The 20,196-nt window shown below is 35.1% G+C and overlaps 1 protein-coding gene across 5 annotated transcripts; it reads right to left on the bottom strand.

Moving 5' to 3' along the window:
* Positions 1–5,621: 5,621 nt before the first annotated feature.
* LOC100371980 (uncharacterized) lies at positions 5,622–19,348 on the bottom strand. Of its 5 annotated transcripts, none has more exons than XM_085493843.1 (4): positions 18,653–19,348; positions 11,622–13,498; positions 8,234–8,353; positions 5,622–6,332 (listed from the first exon to the last, which is right to left on the bottom strand). In XM_085493843.1, exons 1-4 carry the CDS (start codon positions 19,323–19,325, stop codon positions 6,228–6,230), a joined length of 2,775 nt encoding a protein of 924 aa, XP_085349969.1. In that variant the 5' UTR covers positions 19,326–19,348; the 3' UTR covers positions 5,622–6,227. The 5 variants fall into 5 exon arrangements, with proteins under 5 accessions (XP_085349969.1, XP_085349971.1, XP_085349968.1 ...); XM_085493845.1 differs by having other exon boundaries at positions 11,883–13,498; XM_085493842.1 differs by having other exon boundaries at positions 5,984–6,192.
* Positions 19,349–20,196: the final 848 nt, after the last annotated feature.

Below are 20,196 nucleotides of genomic sequence, written 5' to 3'. Positions count from 1 at the left end.
GTTTGGAAACACTCATTGTGTGTCAGATAGCTACTGATAACACATCCTAACATTGCTTTGTCTTGAGTTAATCTTTGAAACTTATAGGCACGCATATTAAACCTGTGTTGTTGATTTTGGAAAACACTACTGAGGCTGCCTTGCTTTCCTTCAGAAAATCAACATTTTAACCAACTTACATGATATTCTATGTTATGTTGACTTTATCATATGAAAGTTTATAGTGCATTTCATCAATTAATAAATAAATGTGAAAATCGTAATTTTCAACACAAATAATAGTCTCGCTACCTTAAGTTGGAAAATGTTTTGTATACTGCTGGTAAAGACGTAACAGATAACTACAATGTCTTAAACGTGGAGTAGAAACGGAAAGAAGCGCTGGTCGTAGATATTATCTAAATTTTCGGAAAAGGTGTCCAGTACATGGACAATTTGACTGGAAAGTAGTAATTTCAGGTAGTAAACGCCCAACTCCGTTTTCCAAAGCTGATGAAACAGTTTGAATTCCTCACATAGTTGAAACAGTCTCTGCACACCTACTATTTCAGTTTAGTTTGGGAAATGAGAATAAAATCACTAAATAGTGCATCAAGTTACTGTTGTTATCAGAAGTTAATCCTATTTTAATTATTACATTTGAATGAACATTGATTTTCTTTTATTTTTGTCAATAGTTATAGTTAGTTATGTAAAGGACGATTTTTTTTGTTAATTTGGACACTAGGTGGCGCAACTCAAACTGCACTGCTCCATGATAACCAAATCAACAATCAAATACGCTAATAGCTATTTTTACGATATTGTAAACAACGATTCACATATTCATTTGGAAAATCAGCATTCACGCGGATAAAGGTAAAATAAATCATTTTATTGGTGCAGTTGTGCCACCAGTGGCTAAAATATAATTCACTCAAAATATTGTTTTTATATATCTCCTATTTTTGCATGTACTTCAAAAAATGCATGTATTTACAAACCACAGTAGTAGCAATTTGGTTCAATTCAGCTGAAAAGATGTTTTCTTCACGAATGATGTCGTAATGAACTATAACATAAAGCGGTATTTATGACATAGGTACATGTATGGGTGGACCTACAGTGTAACTATTTAAACGTGACAGCACGTATTATTGTAAATTCACACTTTAATTATGTGAGGAATTTTTTTTTAATGTCTATTAGATATCATAAAGAATTTTCATTACAAAATACTGAGTCTAGACAGAATTTGTAATGACGATATAATTGTGTTCAGCCATCTATAGTCTACATTATTGTACATCTGTCACCGTAACGCCCTAAAAACAAACATGGATGCCACCAGGGTTTGGCTTGACTCCACACAAAAACGTTCGCTGATACTGTTCTAAACTTTTTGGATTTCGGCATTCCCATGATGTACACTTGGAAGGAGAAAAGATGTATAATAATAAGGTTATTACGCGTACAGTATAGTACGCGGCGCAGTGACCTCCGCCGCGCGTCTGTCGACACTCACGCTGTACTGTCTTCGTGCATACTTTGAGGTATCCTCGTAATAACCTCATAATATTTAATACATACAATGACTCATCTCCATAATCACGTGTTTGTGTGGGTGCAGCAGCTTTGATTCAATCCACATGCAATGCATATACCACATGTGACTGTATCCAATTAGATAAATACGTCATATTGGAACTAATTCATATCTGAAAAAACAGCTGGAACAAAGTAATATGAAATATTCAGTTGTCACGTGTCGTCTTTGATATTACGTTTTTCATCATTCTTTACAAGTAGTTTGCCCAGAGTGACACTTTTATACAAATTTAATTTCGTTGAGAGAGGAAAACATAAATTAACTTGATTCACACCGTGCTTTTCGATGTGTTATATCATGGAAGGTACTAACGGTTATATATAAAAGCAGCAAGATTATTCGGATAAGGGATTAAAGAAAAGAACAGAAAATAAATTTAAACTTCTCACGATACGGATAGACGAAATAATACCATAGTGCAGTGTATATACGAGTCAAGAGCTCATATTTACGACATACACTGACAAATACAATGGAATTCGTTCTTTATATCTCGGTGTTATGCAGTTGTGACATATTCTATCATTATACAGGCGTATTATTATGCCTACCGACTTCAACGTACATTGTATGTGATGAACCACGATAACTTAAGGCAATTCTGTAAGTAAGAACACAACTTGAATAATCTTATAATTTTATAACAGATTTAATAGTTTCGGAGTATGCAGTATCCACGAATCCATCTCTGCCCAAAGGTATTTACAAACACTTCAGTGTTACCTACACCCTAGTTTAACCGCATCTCTCCAAATCCATGACAAAGCATGCTCAACGTAGTACGTCCAGTGTACGTTATTACTCCTCGTCTTTACCATTGAATAACATTGTAATATAATGTTTCTATTTCATTTCATGTTGAACAGTTTAAGCCATTATTTGACACATTTGTAAACGACCACATTTCCGGCAGCGTCATTAGCTTTCCTAATAATCCTGTGTTTTTTCACACAAGTTTCAAGTTTACTGTACATTGAACGTAAAATACGCTAATAGTTCCATACTTAATTTACACTATTATATATATATATATCATGTCGTATATTATCGAATGCTTTCGAAATGTCGATAAAAAATAGAAGCGCCCTCCCTGGCGCGTATGATACTTCGTTATCCCAACCAGGGACATCGTCCTACACTGTTTCGCTGAAGCTTGCCATCCATGGTATCAATAAGTTCGGTAGCCACGACGGAAACATGCCTGGCCTTTAGTAATAATGGTTACACCATTTCTCTAACCGTGTAATAAGAATTTTGGTAAAATTTACTCATTACCGAGATACCCCTGTAGTTATTATTTACCACCGCATGAGAATCTTTTTTATGTATTCGAGTGATGATAGCCCGACAGGAATTTCCAGGAAGTTGCCAGTTGTGAGTACGAGTGGCTATGGCGAGTGAGAAAGCGTCCAGTTAATATGGAATAAGCTCAACCTGAACACAATGTTACCTTGTTTTTATCAAATGTACAGTCAAGCTGAAAGCTGATCTTTATATAGAGGTGATGACTGACACAGGTTTAGGGAAATTTAGATTTTCATAAAAACGTACAGACCACACTTGTTAATAACATATCAGAGTTTGAATGTTTTATTAAATTTATTGCCCCCACCATAAATAAAAAAAATTTGTAATTGAACGAAATAAACTGCATTCAAGGAATGGTGTTCTTGAATGCAAATTAAATGCAAAACGTTTGTCATGTTTGAAAATAAGATGCAAAGCTTGTTCATTGCATATGTCATACAAACTATTCTGATGGCAGGTTTGGCAATGTAAAGTTGTCAAGTGAATACAAAACAAGCAGCCTGGCCGCTGAGATAGCTCTGCTGTTAGCAATGCACATTTCAATTAAAGAACTGAAGATATCATTAGAAAATGAACAATATGTATAGTATCAAAGCAATCAGACTTGCGATTTTCAACAACGAGTTGAAAATATCACTTTTTAGCAAAAATATTCATCAAAATTAGAGAATTAAAGATATTACAAAATGAACAAATCTAAGAGGTCTGCCCAAGGAAGAAGTCAAAAAAGTAAAAAGTTGGCACAGACGATGACGGACAATCCCTCATAAGATAAGCTCCGCTTGACAAGTCGACAGTGGAGCTAATACATGTCATAATTTCAACACACATTGGGAACATAAAAATGTTTATCTTCACTCGTTTAATAAATCTGATATCCTAAACATATCACTTGTGTTCCAGTGACATAATAAAGCCAGGCAGTTACTATAGAAACAACTAGCGTAAACAGCATAAATCAAGCAGGAATTTAATTTTTGTATTAATATTTAATTTTATTTCATCCAGAAAATTATTTTTGTGAAGCTTATCACACAAATATTGGTTTTCACAAGATATTAAAGCATTTCTTGGTCCACTTAACTACAATTTTTTAATACATTAGTGTAATTACTGGTCAAAGATATTATTGTACACCACTTTCAGAATACTTTTGCTGGAAGTCAGTAAATTGATGCAAATCAAACCCAGTTGCCAAAAACACCAAATATATGTCATTAGCCCAAAATAAATTATTAACTTTTAGCAAATATGGTACAAAAATGTCAAGGTGGAACCCTACTCAAATTAGTTGTGAAAGTTGGGCATCAATTACATAATGGTAATTTGTTTACAATGTATAATTACAGAAACAGCATTATTTTGTGGTTTTAATTCCATATTTTGAGAAAATTATTCAAATATCAAATTTTACAGGATAGCAATATCACGATATGTCATTTTCCACTCTGTCACAAGCCTACATAGGACCTAATGGTATTGACAATGACAAAATGGCGGCCATTATCTAGAATTCTAACATTCTTTTCTCAAATAAAATAGAGTGGTGACCTCCGAATTCTATGTAAAACAACATGTTTATATCAGCCCAAAGTACAATTCATAGAATTATGAACAAATTCTGGGAATTTTCATTTAAGAATAGGCTTCTATCTTAACTACAGAGTAAAGGAAAACGTACGCCAGGCACAGACTCAACCATCAACAGTACAAGTCATGGTGTTGACACCAAATTAAAACTACATTATTTGCAGATACACTTTATTAATAACCCTGATATGAAAAATGTCTCATTTCCATAGAAACAACTATCAAAATACACTTTAAGTAGATATTTTCATACAAAATCTAGTATATCCAAAATAGTTAAACATGCTGTAAAAATGTGCCTCCAGAGAGCAGTGCACATGTTTGTATTGCATTGTAGGGGAAATCATACTGTAAAGCATACACTTTTTTTTAGCTAGTATTTTAGCTACACTGTATTTTTGCTAAATCAAGATGTTAGCTACATACAACAAAATGTTCAATACCACAATAAGATTGGTAATATTTTACATGTATCTAAATTCAAAATGAGCAAATTGTATGCGTTACAGTCTGTTTAGCCCCAGGTCACTCTAATTTGTAATTAGCACCAAGAAATATGAAAGATAAGAAATAAAGAAGTCCATTTTGTATATAATTTATAAAACCCTTCATAAATTACAAACTACTTTACAATACTATAAACAAACTTTTGAAAACTCCAAGAGCATGTGTATCAGTTACCATAATATTCTTTTTATTAATTAGATCAGGTGAAAATAACATAGTATTTGCAAATATTACTATCAAAACTTACCACCCAGTGTTTTTTTTCAAATCTTTTTCATAATTTTTGTACATTTTATTTAAACTTTAGGATTAATTTTTATGTATGCATTACCATAGTAATACTTTTGAAACAATGAAAGATGAAACAAGAAAACACCTCGGCTAAGGCGTTTATTAGATTAAAGAGGAAATGAGCTCTAAGCAATGATAACACATGCTTAAATCCAAGACTAATAGATAGACACTATGTAAACAATGACGCGCCATCTGTCGCATGTGCAGGTAACGACTCTTCCAGCCTTAAATCAAGATAGGTTTGATATTACTTGCAGCAATTCATTGGTACCGGTACATGCATTAAATTGCAGATAAATTGAAGATAGACATAGGCAATCATAGATGCTACATAGACTTTGCATAAAAGATTTTTATTTCCCTTCTAAGTATAGCGTCCTTGCATATTTGTGTAAATAACTAGAAATAGCATAGCACTGTGCGAGTCATGTAACCATTAAAGATTGCAACTTAAAAACTGAAGAATCTGAGATGGAATCTGATCTTGTTTTAAAACAGATGCTCTTCATTTTTTATAAACAAAAAAAAGAAACCCACAAAATAAAATGAAAATATTATGGCATGAAAAATGTCAAAGAGACCAAAGCCAACATAAAACTAAGTAGGTATTGGAAATGATATGTTTACATATTACAGCTGAAAACCCATTTTTAAAAAGTCCATCCTGATACTCTATCAAGATCCACAGATGATGAATCAAATATCAAAAGCTTTCACTTTATTCACAGCTGCTTTGTGAAAATGCATTTTACTCTTAATTAAAAAACATACTCTTTTGAAGTTTTTGTGGCCTGTAATGTCGGCATGGCTTCACTGACACTTTGTTCAAGCTTCTTGTATCCATCCTCTTCTCCTCCTCTCCGTCTTCCATGCCGATGTCTACCTTCAATAACTATAGCAACAATCTAAGAAAAAAGGAACAAAATAGGTCTGTATTTTGTTAAGCTTCAGGGATCTCCTGTGTAAGCTTTTGGTACTCAGTCCCATTAGTTGTTTTCCGCCTTTCATTAGCCCGATTCCTTCCTTCAATAACAATAGCAACAATCTAAAAAAGAACAGATGCGACACGAAGAGCGTACATTACAGGAGGAAAGAAAAACAGGAGTGCGTGATGTAGAAAATAAAGCAAATAAATGAATGCAAACATGCCCTATCAATAAACAATCAGATCTGCTGGTAGCAGATGCGAGGGAATTAATTTTCATAATGATATCTATGACGCAGTAGATATTTAAAAATTTTGAACATAATTATTATTAAATTTAATTATAATTGCAACGGGGAGTTTTATATATACAGATACTTATATCAAATACAATATGAAAGTAACACAATATGAAAGTGATGAGAAAGGTGTATGAAGACATACAAAAGTAGACAAGGGATAAACCATGCATGACTGCATTTTATGTGTACTAGTATACACAGGCAACAAACGGATAAAAAGGAAGTACCATTTGGTAAGGTCACCAGCGACTTTAGATTACAAACTATGTAAACTGTTTTCCTAACAGGAATTATTGAATTTTGCGAAAGTCGTGCGATTTTGTTTTCCATATTACAAATTTTGTGGTTCTTACTGACTTGTGAAACTTTTTCTCTCGCAAAGTTAAATTAATTAAAAGTGTAACATTGATTTGCAATGCTAATAAAGCTAGCTACACGTAGGGAAGGCACACACGAATAGATTACACAAACAAAAACACAGAGTGAGTATTCAAGGGTTAAACATTAGGTAGTGCAGAGGCAACTTTTTCAAGTTAAGCCAGCGAACCTGTATATTAAAACAATATTAGTGTTACCACATTAAGCCACCAAACCTGTATACTAAAGTAATATTAATGTTACCATATTAAGCCACCAAACCTGCACACTGAAACAATATTCATGTTAGATGAGCAAACACACTGATGACTTTGTAATGCTTCTACTATTCACTGTAAGTTCAAGCCCTGCAATTTCACTATAGGTAAACAGTGTGAGATTAGAGCGAGGAAGTGTTTCTTGCAATACTGTGAGAATTGTAGTTATTCTAGCCACTTCATTTGTGAGAATACAACTTCTCACTCTTCCATTGGCAAGAACAGGAAGTACAAGAAACTGATTCTCTTATCTGGCAATATTTACCAATAGTCTTTGCAGGGTTAATATCTGATCTACAATCAAGTCTAGAATGCAGCTAAGAGTCACAAATGAGCTCACACAATACATGTACTACAGTTTGTATAATGAAATTATCAACACAAGTAGATAATAGCATATATAAACTAGGATGACATGTGATGAAGATCTCACTGGCCTTGGCATCAATACTTACTTGTGACAGTGTAGGACATAATATACATATACATGTTTAAGTGCCATTGAGATGGCACGATTGAGCCTTAAATTTTGACTAGATTGAATTAAGAGATGATACATGTACATGTTTAAGTGCCATTGAGATGGCACGATTGAGCCTTTAATTTTGACTAGATTGAATTAAGAGATGATACATGTACATGTTTAAGTGCCATTGAGATGGCACGATTGAGCCTTTAATTATGACTAGATTGAATTAAGAGATGACACATGTACATGTTTAAGTGCCATTGAGATGGCACGATTGAGCCTTTAATTTTGACTAGATTGAATTAAGAGATGATACATGTACATGCACGTATACTAGTATATCATCTGTTTCTTTTTTCCCACCGAAAATTCCAGTAACATTTTGCTCTCTAAGTTTGTTTCGTTAATTCTAAACAAAATGTCTTAACATTTTCAGTATTTTATTCAATGAACAGGAAAGAATACAAAATATTGAGAGATGTGAAATTTGATATGAAATTTAAAACCAAAATATTTTTTTACTGGGGGGTCAAAACATTTGAGAGGCACAATGGACAGGGGAGTTTTATCAGAAAAGACTGTGAAACTATCTGAGATTTTGAGTGTGTATTTTACCTTTTGTTTGTTGTGGTACAGCACATAGGCTCCCATGACAAGAATAATAGCTGTGAGTGAATATGCCAAGAAGTGATGATTTGTTGACTCTTCTTCAGCGATGTAGGTATGGAAATTTGACTGTAAGTTAAACAGATGTACTCAAATAATCAATTATACATTGCAATATATGTAAAAATCCATTCTACTACCACACAGGATACATAAATAATACAGAAAGAAATTGATACAAATTTTCTCAATTTCAGAAGTTTTCGATATTTTTGAAAACAAAATTTTGCAAAAGTGATGGATACTTGTAAGACACCAGAGAAAAGTTTACTGTTACAAAATTTCACAGTTGTTATTGACATGCGAAATTTGTTTCTCCCAAAATTAAAATAATTTACAGTAAATACACTGTAATTGACCACTGCAGAATCACAGCTACACCAAATTTAGAATTTCAATTATTAGTGATATTAGGACGAAATATAATTTTTAATAATTTTGGTCAGTGTGCAGACCAGTGTCAAAGCTGTACATAGTATTTTAAAAATATTGCACAAAAGAAAGAAAGAAAAATATCAACAGACCATTTTTAACATTCCAGAACCGGGACAAATAATGGAAAGTGGGATTCTATTATTTTAATTATGTACAAAGATGTACCCCAAACAGATCAAATGACAATTAAAGAGGTGAAATCTAAGGCTATGGCATTTTAGGTAGATAGTTTCAATTCCTATAACTTTTATGTAAAGGTCAAATGTTATTAAACGCTAGACATATCAAATAATGCAGTATGCAAATATATTTCATTCAAACCTTATTCTAACAACCCCCCCCCCCCCACAATGATGAATTTTCTATGGTTGCTGATTTATAAATTAAATATCTTGTGGATAGACACGCATAACTAAGTAAAATTGTGGTGGGTGGACACGCCTAACTAAGTAAAATTGTGGGAATTTGAATGGGAACTTAGCCAAATACAATTGATAAAATAAATGACCAAATTAAAAGACCATTTTGAATTGAAAATTGGTCACAAGGTTCATAATTTGAAAATAAGTATATTTGTACATGTACCATGTTTTCAGAAAACTGAAAGAAAATTTTAAGATGATTTTTTAATCATAATCATTGTAAATCTAAATTAAAAGTGTTATAATTTATTACCAGTGGTATGGTAACATGCTATGTACATGTGACGAAAGCATGATATCAACTCAGGCTGCTACAAGTACACACTATTGTATTCCAGCTGATACCTACAAATCCCTCTCTCCACATATCTTGTAACAGCCTGCACTGAATCAATTTATTATTGTCACAAATCTGTGTTTTGTAATGTACAATATTTGGTGCGTATACATGTAGGCTCAATACTACAATTATCATACTTTTTATCTTTGATACATTTATGATGAAAAATGGTTAAAAAAAAAAAAAACTGTTGGCACAATATCTACTCTTTTATGGAAGTGTCAACCCTTTTACTACATTTGGCAAAACAGAGATGAGCATCATGAGCTTTACATTACATTATGTTAAAAAAAAGTAGAAAATTTTGTGGTAATTAGAAAAGTTATTGCAAATTAGGTTATGCATGGATTTCAACCCTAAACTAAAGAGGTCCCAGAACACCAATGTACCAAGGCTCATTGAAATCCGATCAGTGTTTATTGAAATATCTGTTGAACAGTTAAGAATTAACCTTTTTACCACCAGACTTTTTCCCAAAAATTTGTATGCACTATTTTCTTATATTCTTCAATATTTCTGGAAATTGAACCCTAATTTTGAAGCCAACAGGCAAAGTTTTAGTAAATTTTCAGTTTTTACTTGTACAATTTGCTACTTTTGTCACAATCTTCTGAAGGAAAGTGCAGACTATAAAAAGGACTATTTTGCGAATTTGTGATGAAAACAGGGAACTGGAGGTGAAAAGGTTAAGCAAGTAACATGTAAGGATGTCAAACCAAAATTGATCATGTCTGGAGTATTCCAGAACCACTGTATCAAATGATATCAAAATCTGTTGAGTGGTTCTTGAGTTATTAGTAGAACTATAGCATCTGACAATCCACACTTTACGCAGCAGTCAAACACAACAGGTGAAGGTAGTTTAGTTGGTGAAAATGCTGTCAAGTCTGAGGATAGCAATACATCCAAGTTGAACTTTGAGAGAAGTAGCTGTAAATTGGGCTTGAACTTGACAGAGGCATCAAAGGCAATCTGGCTTGATGCCCAATGAGTTTGACTTGAAGCCCTTTAAAAAATACAGATATTACCTGTATTATTTCTATATGCTAAAGCAATTTAAGTAATTTGGCATTGAAAGCAGGTGCCCTCTTAACTCGCGGTTCAAGCCTTGCATAGGTGTGGTCGAGTGATAAATGGTTATTTTGATTATTTCTGCCTCATACACAGTGGTAAATAAAAAACAAAACATTATACAGATCAAGCCATAAGTTATTTATGATCAATGTGAATCTGTAACCTTTTTACCACCAGACTTTTAGCCAAAATTTTTCTGGACTTTTTTCTTTTATTCTTAAATATTTCTGGAAATGAACCCTAATTTTGGAGCAAACAGACAAAGTTTGAATCAACTTTTTTTTTTCAAAAGATTTGGCTCTTTTTGTCCCAATCTTCTGAAGGAAAGTGCAGACTATAAACCTGTCTATTTTGTGAATTTGTGGTAAAAAGGTTAATCCAGGTAAGTCAGTCAAAGGTCATCAAAATGAAAGACATATTGATGTGTATACAATGTAGCATTCTGTCTTTTCTTTGATCACAGTCTGTTGAAGCATGTTGACGATTTTGAATCAAATCACCATAGAAACTGATGTGTATTGGTAGCTTATGATGTTCATGACAAGCATAAAATCAGTCCAGGCAAGTTTTGTGATTTCAGTCTTTCTTTTTTAAAAAATGGTTGCCTGTCAGTTAAGTTTCATCACAATCTAAAAATAAATGAAAAACCTTAAACCCATTATGTCCTGCCTTTCTAACAAATTTAAACAAAATTTACATCAGTCAGTGATTTTAAAATAAAAATCCTGCAACAAAATGATATACATATGTAGCAAGAATTGACACAGGCATGCCTGAACAACTGTGGAATTCACATTGCTTATTGGGACAAAAAGGCCAACAGTTGATGAATAAAACAAAGAAAAATAAAATTGTATATGTGTATTACATATATCCTGTTCTGTCTCTGATCCAACTTTGAACAAAATCAGCGCAGCCACATCAAAGAAATGACATTGGATGCATAAATAAAGAGAGCCCAAACATACGTCTTTGTTTCAAACTATCTTGATAATAAGCTATGCATATTGTTTGCCTTGCACAACACATATATACATGGATATGAAGAATATTAACATTTACATACCTGTTTACTACTTTTACCAGAATCTTCGTTTTCAAATTCTTTTTCAAGTTCTTCAATAAAACTGTCACCAGCAGATTCACTGGAATCAAAGTCTGACTCTGATGCATCCGATTCAGAAGCTTCACTATCCTCAGAGTCAATGGCATTATCACCAACTAAACTGCCTTCACCTGTTGTGAATGGCTGTGTAAACTGTTGATTCTCAGGCGCAATGGTTCCAGCTCCATCACCTCCTGGAAATTGCATTGCTGTGTTAGGTACCTGTGGTTGCAATCCTTGTTGTTGTTGTTCTCCACTTTGTGGGTAAACCTGTTGTTCTCCACTTTGTGGGTAAACCTGTTGTTCTCCACTTTGTGGGTAAACCTGTTGTTCTCCACTTTGTGGGTAAACCTGTTGTTCTCCACTTTGTGGGTAAACCTGTTGTTCTCCACTTTGTGGGTAAACCTGTTGTTCTCCACTTTGTGGGTAAACCTGTTGTTCTCCACTTTGTGGGTAAGCCTGTTGTTCTCCACTTTGTGGGTAAACCTGTTGTTCTCCACTTTGTGGGTAAACCTGTTGTTCTCCACTTTGTGGGTAAACCTGTTGTTCTCCACTTTGTGGGTAAACCTGTTGTTCTTCACTTTGTGGGTAAGCCTGTTGTTCTCCACTTTGTGGGTAAGCCTGTTGTTCTCCACTTTGTGGGTAAGCCTGTTGTTCTCCACTTTGTGGAACAACCTGTTGTGTGCCACTTTCCTCAGGAATCTGTCCGAAGAGGTTTTGTTGCTGAAGTCCTGTTTCAACATTGGGCTGAGAGGCCTGTCCATAAGTGGTGTCAGAAGTTCCATCTTCTTTTGCAGCTTGCTGAATGTATTCATTCTGGACTCCTTCGCCATAGCTAGTTTGACCAGGTTGCTGATATCCTGTCTTTACTTCTTCACTTAAGCCAGTTTGCTGACCATATTCAGTCTGAACAAGTTGTTGACCATATTCATTCTGAATGCCTTCAGGTTGGGCAGATTGACCATATTCATTCTGAACGCCTTCAGGTTGGGCAGGTTGACCATATTCATTTTGAATGCCTTCAGGTTGGGCAGGTTGGCCATATTCATTCTGAACGCCTTCAGGTTGGGCAGGTTGGCCATATTCATTCTGAACGCCTTCAGGTTGGGCAGGTTGACCATATCCAGTCTGAACAGCTTCTCCATAGGCAGGTTGTTGACCATATGCATTCTGAACACCTTCAGGTTGGGCAGGTTGACCATACTCGTTCTGAACTCCTTCACCATAAACAGGTTCATTCAGAATGACTTCTGATTGAGCAGGTTGACCATATTCAGTCTGAACACTTTCAGGTTGGGGTAGTTGTTGACCATATTCAGTCTGAACGCCTTCAGGTTGGACAGGTTGTTGACCATATTCAGTCTGAACACTTTCAGGTTGGGGTAGTTGTTGACCATATTCAGTCTGAACGCCTTCAGGTTGGACAGGTTGTTGGCCATATTCAGTCTGATCTTCTTGGTCATAATCAGCTTGAGGAGACTTTACATCATCACCATATCCTGTTTGGGCTGGTTGTCCATATGCAGTCTGTTCTCCTCCATACCCAGTTTGGGAAGGTGGCTGTCCATATGCACTTTCTCCAGAAGCAGGAGGGACTTGTTGATCTCCAGTTGAAACCGGTGACACCACCTCATGAGCCTGCTGGTAACCTTGTTCAAGAGGAATATAAGGAGTTTGTGCACCTGTCTGTTCACCATAAGTGGATTGTGAATCTCCTCCAACTGCATTTGATTGAAAACCTTGTTCTCCACTTTGAGTCATACCTGACTGAAAACCATTCTCATCAGAAACGGGGAGACCATCATCATGTTCCTCTGGTGTTTTTAATATATCATCACCTAAAAGAAAAAGGCAAATTAGAGAAGTCAACTATCTTGTTTTGAGAGTTGATTCTATACAGTTTTATCATTGGAAACAATTACACCCAAATGCATTACAGCTCTGCTGCAAAATTCTTTTATAACTTAATATTGATATGTATCCTTTATAATTCAAAAAATAACATTGATTTAGCAAGAGTCCATGGTGATAGTTTTCAATTATCAACAATGTGATGTTTTCTCTAATGATTGGACTGCTTTGAAATACTACTTGTTATTGTACAAGACTAACGTACATAACAAATTTGATGATGAGTGTTGAAAATCTGACAGGATACATGCACCTGTGGGCTGAAATTGGCAGAGGCCTGATCAAGATCTTTACAGACACCCACCTTTGGGGCTGAAATTGGCAGAGGCCTGATCAACACTCTAGCAAACACCCACCTTTGGGGGTAGAAAGTGGTAAAGACCAGATCAACACCCTGTGGACACCCACCTTTGGGGTAGAAAGAGGCAAAGACCAGATCAACACCCTGTGGACACCCACCTTTGGGGTAGAAAGAGGCAAAGACCAGATCAACACCCTGTGGACACCCACCTTTGGGGTAGAAAGAGGCAAAGACCAGATCAACACCCTGTGGACACCCACCTTTGTGGTAGAAAGAGGCAAAGACCAGGTTAACACCTTTGTGAACACCCACCTTTGGGCCAGAATGTGGCTGAGGCCACATAAACACCCTCAGAGACACCCACTCTTTGGGCAATAAGTGATACGGACTAGATTAATACCCTTGCAGACATCCACCCTTGGTACAGGGTTGTTCAATTGCAGAATGAGTGAACTGCAAGGCCAAGTATGGTATGTGCAATGGCATATATACTCCAATGCATGTAGAGATGCCCTTATCCCCTGTACTGTACACAGGTGGATTACAGAGCATTGGCATACAAGCCTAATTTTAATGGTGCACCACCAATCTTATCAAATTGATGAGAAGAAGTAGCCTGTAACACAAATTATGATTGGTTGCTAACTGTACAATAACTGAGCACAATACATGAATTCATTTGCTCACATGTAGTTTTGTACTAAGTACACCGTCAAACCAAGCAAATGTCTACATCAGATTTTAATCAGTTTGGCCAGATTGGGGTACTAGTAGTCGAGGAGGATAATCATTTCACACATCTGCTAATTTTGTAACCAAATTTGGATTTCTAGCATAGTTAATGATAGCAGTTTACAAAAGACTACAGAGATTGAATGACCCAGCAAGCTACAAGTAGAAGAAAAAATGATACCTAAAGGACAGATTTTTTGCTCATATGAAAAAAACCCTACAATTCTTTACAATAGATCAATTTGGACTGAATAAGATGCTGTTCTTACATGTACAATGTACAGTATGGCTTTTGTTTACAATAGAAAGATACATTGTATGAGAACGTACACTTAGGCTTATGCTTACATGTACATTATGGCTTTTGCTCCATCTGTCTCATATACATTCACACATAAATCTCACTAGCAAAGCATTTCAATCAGAAATTATTCAGCATAATATTGAGGCTGGAATAGACTAGCTCAGACATTGTAATTGTATATTTGTGCATCATATTAAAGCAATGATTTCACAGACATGGGTGATCATATTAGTCAAGTGTTTTGTGTTTTCTCTGTGTAAGTTTAGACCACCACTGCCGTGATTAAAATGTGCGCCACAACTGTACAATGCAAGGATGAGGGAAAGACAATAAATGCACGGCAATAGTAATAAATGACTCAAAAACTGTATGGTATGTTACTAAATACATGCATGTACATTTAACTTTCAAGTCATAACATTGTATGCCCAGGATACCCATCATCAAATCACCTGACAACTTGGCCATGCAAAAGCTCTTTTTTTATTAATTCCTGGATCTGTAAATTATAGGTTCAATATTCTCTGCACATTTCCAAAAATATGCTGAAACGCCATAACATGTCCTGGTAATACCATACACATATCTGGTCCTAATCCACCTTTCTGCATGTTACATGTGTTTGACACATTCACTTAAATTACCACAACTACTGTACTAGTTGAACTGCATACAGCGTAATGTTGTATTGCATAATAACAGCATCTATAAATATACACATTCACAGCCAGCTGCATTACCCAATATTGTCAAGAACAGATTTGTGAAATGACAAAAGAGGCTGACACATATTTTATGTTTTACTAAAAAAAATGTATTAAAAAATTACTGTATCGATTGTATTGCAAAGTATACATGTAATTTTTAAACTCTGAGAAACAATATTTCCTGACTCGCAAATTTGCAAACAATTTGCAGCCTGCAGAAATTATCACACAGTAAATAAATGCATTATCTACTTTCTTTATCATCAATATATAAGTAATATATTATGTACACTTTGAATGGTTTTAAAAAAAGGTGGTTTGGAGTTGTACACTATGAGTGTTCATTACAAGCATCAACATTGTATCCACTCTATGCTCAATATTATGGTTGATAAGGCATCCATTATAAGACATACTTTGAATTTGAATAAGTTGTAAATAAGAAATGCGATAACTGATAACTGTTATTTCAATTGTTGGTTAGCGATCTGGAAAGTTAGAATCTTTCAGGTGTGGGTTACATGTGCATTTAAAGAAGAATGTGTCAAAAAAAAAGTGTATTATGCAGGTCAGACACAAGGTAGACTAAAGATTAGAAATGTGCATGGCCATAGTAGACAAGTGCAATGAAAGCATTGTACACATATGCAGGTGCAAAAGAGACATGCTATTTACAAGTTATAATGTAACTTAACCATACGAACAGCTCATGTTCAATACTTCATTTGCAGAGGTTAATCAGGGAACATATTACATTGTACCTAGTGTAAACACACATTTTTATTACATTCCTCTAATTATACATATTATGTCAAAATGATGTCCTCTTGGTAAATTATTATAAAATTATTACATACTTTATCGAACACACTGTTGATATTGGCCTGACATGTAGGCATGAATATTCATTTTGGTGGTCATGGTAACACTGTCAATCAAAGCTGTGCTTGCATTGTAGGCAATCATGATAAACAGTGTGTGAAAATTTGCCAGCACCTTATCACACATTATGTCAACTCTTTGATGGCTGTCACTATCTGACGTTCCTGCAATTTGATTGGTACTGACAAAAAATCGTCTGGGAAGTGAAGTGTTCATCCAATCAGAACTTGTGTTACATACCACTGTCTATAGTGAGACACTCTACTTAGAAAAAAAAAATCCTGAGACAGCTGTCACCAGCGTTCTCCCTAAAACCACTGTGGCGACATCAATGTGCATGTTATTTTACATAAAATTGCATACATTCGCCTAATTATTTTAAACAGCAAGTGTAAAGGTTAATAATACTAATTAATTAACAATATTAATTTTAATCAAAATAACGCATATTCAGTGTGATATTATTTCAATTGAAAACAAATTATCTGGTTGACAGTGCCCCACAATGTAAACATGGAATCCCAGACATTATCCTTTAATAAAGCAGCAACTTGTTTAAGTCTATAGTAACTAACATCACACTAAATCATAGGCCCTCTTTATGGGTCCCTGTGGAATCTGTTTTTTTTACAAATAAACCAAGTACAGCTCTGCAATTTACACAAGTGTATGCGGTATATATAACAACATACACTGTGGTCCCATAATTCCATGCTGCAGTCTTTGGGATTAACAGGTTCTCTTTATAAATGCTTTAACTTACTAGAAATCTAAAACAAGAAGCCATTCAGGTTTAACACAAATATGATTGAAAGTATTTGTAATCCACAAATGACAAGACTTGTGTTGTTATTATAAATGCAGAGATTAAATTCACAGATGGTCTCTAATAATTTAGTTTGTGCCACATCAGAAAATAAGCCAAACTCCATGCCTATCATAAACTTTAAAGTGCCCAAAACCTTATACAAATGTGATACTGCATCCAAAACGTTTTACTTGCAACAACTGTTAAATGAAATGGGACCTGTGTCTAACACACTGGGGCGCAAATTCCAATCTGTATTTTAGCTTATTCGGGTTGTTTCTTGTTTAGGGCAACAATGATATTTGAAATTATCTCAATCAACAATTTAAAAAATAAAATATGGCAATTATCATTGCGAACACCCAATTAGGTTTTGAAGAGCAACAAAACTATCAGATTCATGAGTGAGCTACTGCAGACAATAATTTTTCAAAACTCAGCAAAATTAATTTCTCATGCATCTCTTTCAAATACCAAAGAATCGCAATATTTTTCATTATTCTCTCTGTCTGAAGCACAACATTATTTTTACCGATTTCAGTTGACAGAAGGATTTAAAGCTATTCATGTTAAGGGCTAAGATAAATAAAATAATCTATATTATTTAATTAATATGCTGGTAATTAATGATCTGTAGCTGAATGTAGTGATGATACTACATATAAATTAGATTTAGGAATTTTATAAATTAGAAAAGATCTATGTTCCAACTAAATCAACTATAAGTAAGAGAAAGACATTTGTTTGCAATGGGGTGGGGGTGGGGGTGGGGGTGGGGGGGGTCCTTCTAGAATAATCTGCCAATCGTTTATAAACTTTGAACCAGTAAGATATATAAATTTCTTTTCAACATTTGGTTGTGAAAATATTGTTCCACTAACACTCTTCAAATAAAGCCCCTAAATGAAGCCATACATGCTGTAGACATCTCAATATAATTGGTGATTAGGAAATTATCTACAATATATTGAACTTAAAAATGTATTAGTTCCCTAAGAGCAGGGATTCGTTCTTAGAGGATGTCTGTCCATGTTATGTATTATCTCTTGGTTAATCCACAGCTTAGAGTGAGAGATGCAAGTGACAGGTGAAGTACATGTATTTCTTAAGCAAATATGCCCTAGCAAAATAAAGAAAACAAAACAACAGGTAGCAAAAAGAGAGCCTCATGGTTCGTATTTCACATGAAGAGAACGAGTCGCCAATGCAACATGCGTCATGCACAGGTGAAACAGTAATTTTGGAAAGTAGTTGATGGTGGTACGGAAATCAACTTTCGGGAGAGAAAGAGTGGGTTAAGAAAACGTGCACATGCAACCCATCGCCAAGTTATTTGAATCGGCATACCGTATACAGGTAGTGGGGCATCGTCGTTGTACTGTTGCTGGGTTGGGAAAGCTTGTTGAGTCTCGGATGACATCTGGGGGACAACTGGTGGTGGTGGTGGGAGAATTCCTGTGCTTTCTAGTTTGCCAGAGCGTGCGGCAACAGTGAAAGCCAAGGCAGAACACACACCGTGAAGTTGCTGTCCGATGCCACAGAGCCGTTCACAGTTGAGATTGTCGGCGTCTCTCAGAATGCTAACAGTGGAATAGGTAAACAACTCGCCCCATTTCGAATCCTGGATAATATTACGAATATCATGACAAAGGTCGCTAATGGGACGTCGGTCCATCTCGTCCATTTTTTGTTCGACCAACGGTATTCCTGCATGGCATATCGGTTTCGTGACTTCATAGAATGCTCGGCAAACGTCCGAGATCAAGCTTTGTGGGCTGTACTGCAAGTCACACACACGGATTTTGTCTGTGAAGCTACTGTACAGTTCAGAGGGGGGGAAAACACATTCATTTTCACGCCAAAATCTAATTGCCTCAGAACGAACATTCCAATCTAACTGACCTGGCTGTAAGTCCCGCTTGACAATTGGTGAACCAGTGATGAATTCCGTTGAAAGTACACAAAATACGACCAAAAACAAGAGAGCTCTTTTGACAACCGACATCATGAACACCGCCATCTTACTTAGCTATGAGACGTGGAACCCTTATGTATTATTTATAGAGAATGGAATCGTGACGTCATCGTTAAGTCGGGCACACCCGGTACCCCAGTGACGTGTAGCTTGTATCGTGCAATCTGAAAACGTATTTGATTTTAAATTCACAGCGACAGCTGTACACGATTGACACTGGATATGTATCGTGTCGTGTTTTACTATCATTTGCTTCTAGGACATTTTTCTTTCGTTTATAGATCTTGCCAGTAAACGTGTATAACTCTAATAGCCGTGTGTTATTATCATAGTCGTAATAGCGGTCACGCTCGTATATGAAAATATTTCTTCTTTGAATACATTTGGACCACTTGTGTTTCAGGCCAACTGAGCTCGCTAGTAATGTATGACGTTAAAACAAATCGACCATGTTGAATAATCAAAACAACACAACTATTTTTATTTAAAAATAAAAATAAAAAGACTATTTCTTTTATTTTTGACAGCTGCACTAACAATATTACAACTATGATTTCCAATGAAAAACACAAAATGGGCTGATATGTAATTGTTTTCCACTTTCACTGATTTGTCCTAAATAACACAAATAACATAAATAAACATATATCATAAATTGTAAATTAATTGATTTCTAATATTATACTAATAAGTTATTAAAACAAAAATATATACGGTTCATGCGTTATTATATACATACATAAAAGTCCATATGAATCACGCACTTTAATAACAATATTATCAACGTGGCGATGACAAATATATGCCGTGCATTATGCTAATTAGTGCCGCTACGGTGCTGACTCAGTTGCGATCGTGACCTTCAATTAATTATTGTATAATCCTTATACATGTTATTCGAGCAGGAAAACTGTAT

The sequence above is a fragment of the Saccoglossus kowalevskii genome, chromosome 19 (assembly GCF_978046115.1).
Source record: "Saccoglossus kowalevskii chromosome 19, keSacKowa6.1, whole genome shotgun sequence".
NCBI lineage: Eukaryota > Metazoa > Hemichordata > Enteropneusta > Harrimaniidae > Saccoglossus > Saccoglossus kowalevskii.
The sequence above is the reverse complement of the archived record's forward strand: the minus strand, read 5'-3'. Positions and strand labels throughout refer to the sequence as shown.

Bases quoted from the DNA above. Each gene is read 5' to 3' on its own strand.
- LOC100371980 (XM_085493842.1), bottom strand. From the start codon at position 19,325: ATGGCGGTGTTCATGATGTCGGTTGTCAAAAGAGCTCTCTTGTTTTTG. The intron at 13,499-18,652 runs GTATGCCGATTC...TTTTTCTTTTAG, and splicing joins TGCCCCACTACCTGTATACG to GTGATGATATATTAAAAACA. The intron at 6,193-8,233 runs GTAAAATACACA...CTTTTTTCTTAG, and splicing joins TGTACCACAACAAACAAAAG to ATTGTTGCTATAGTTATTGA.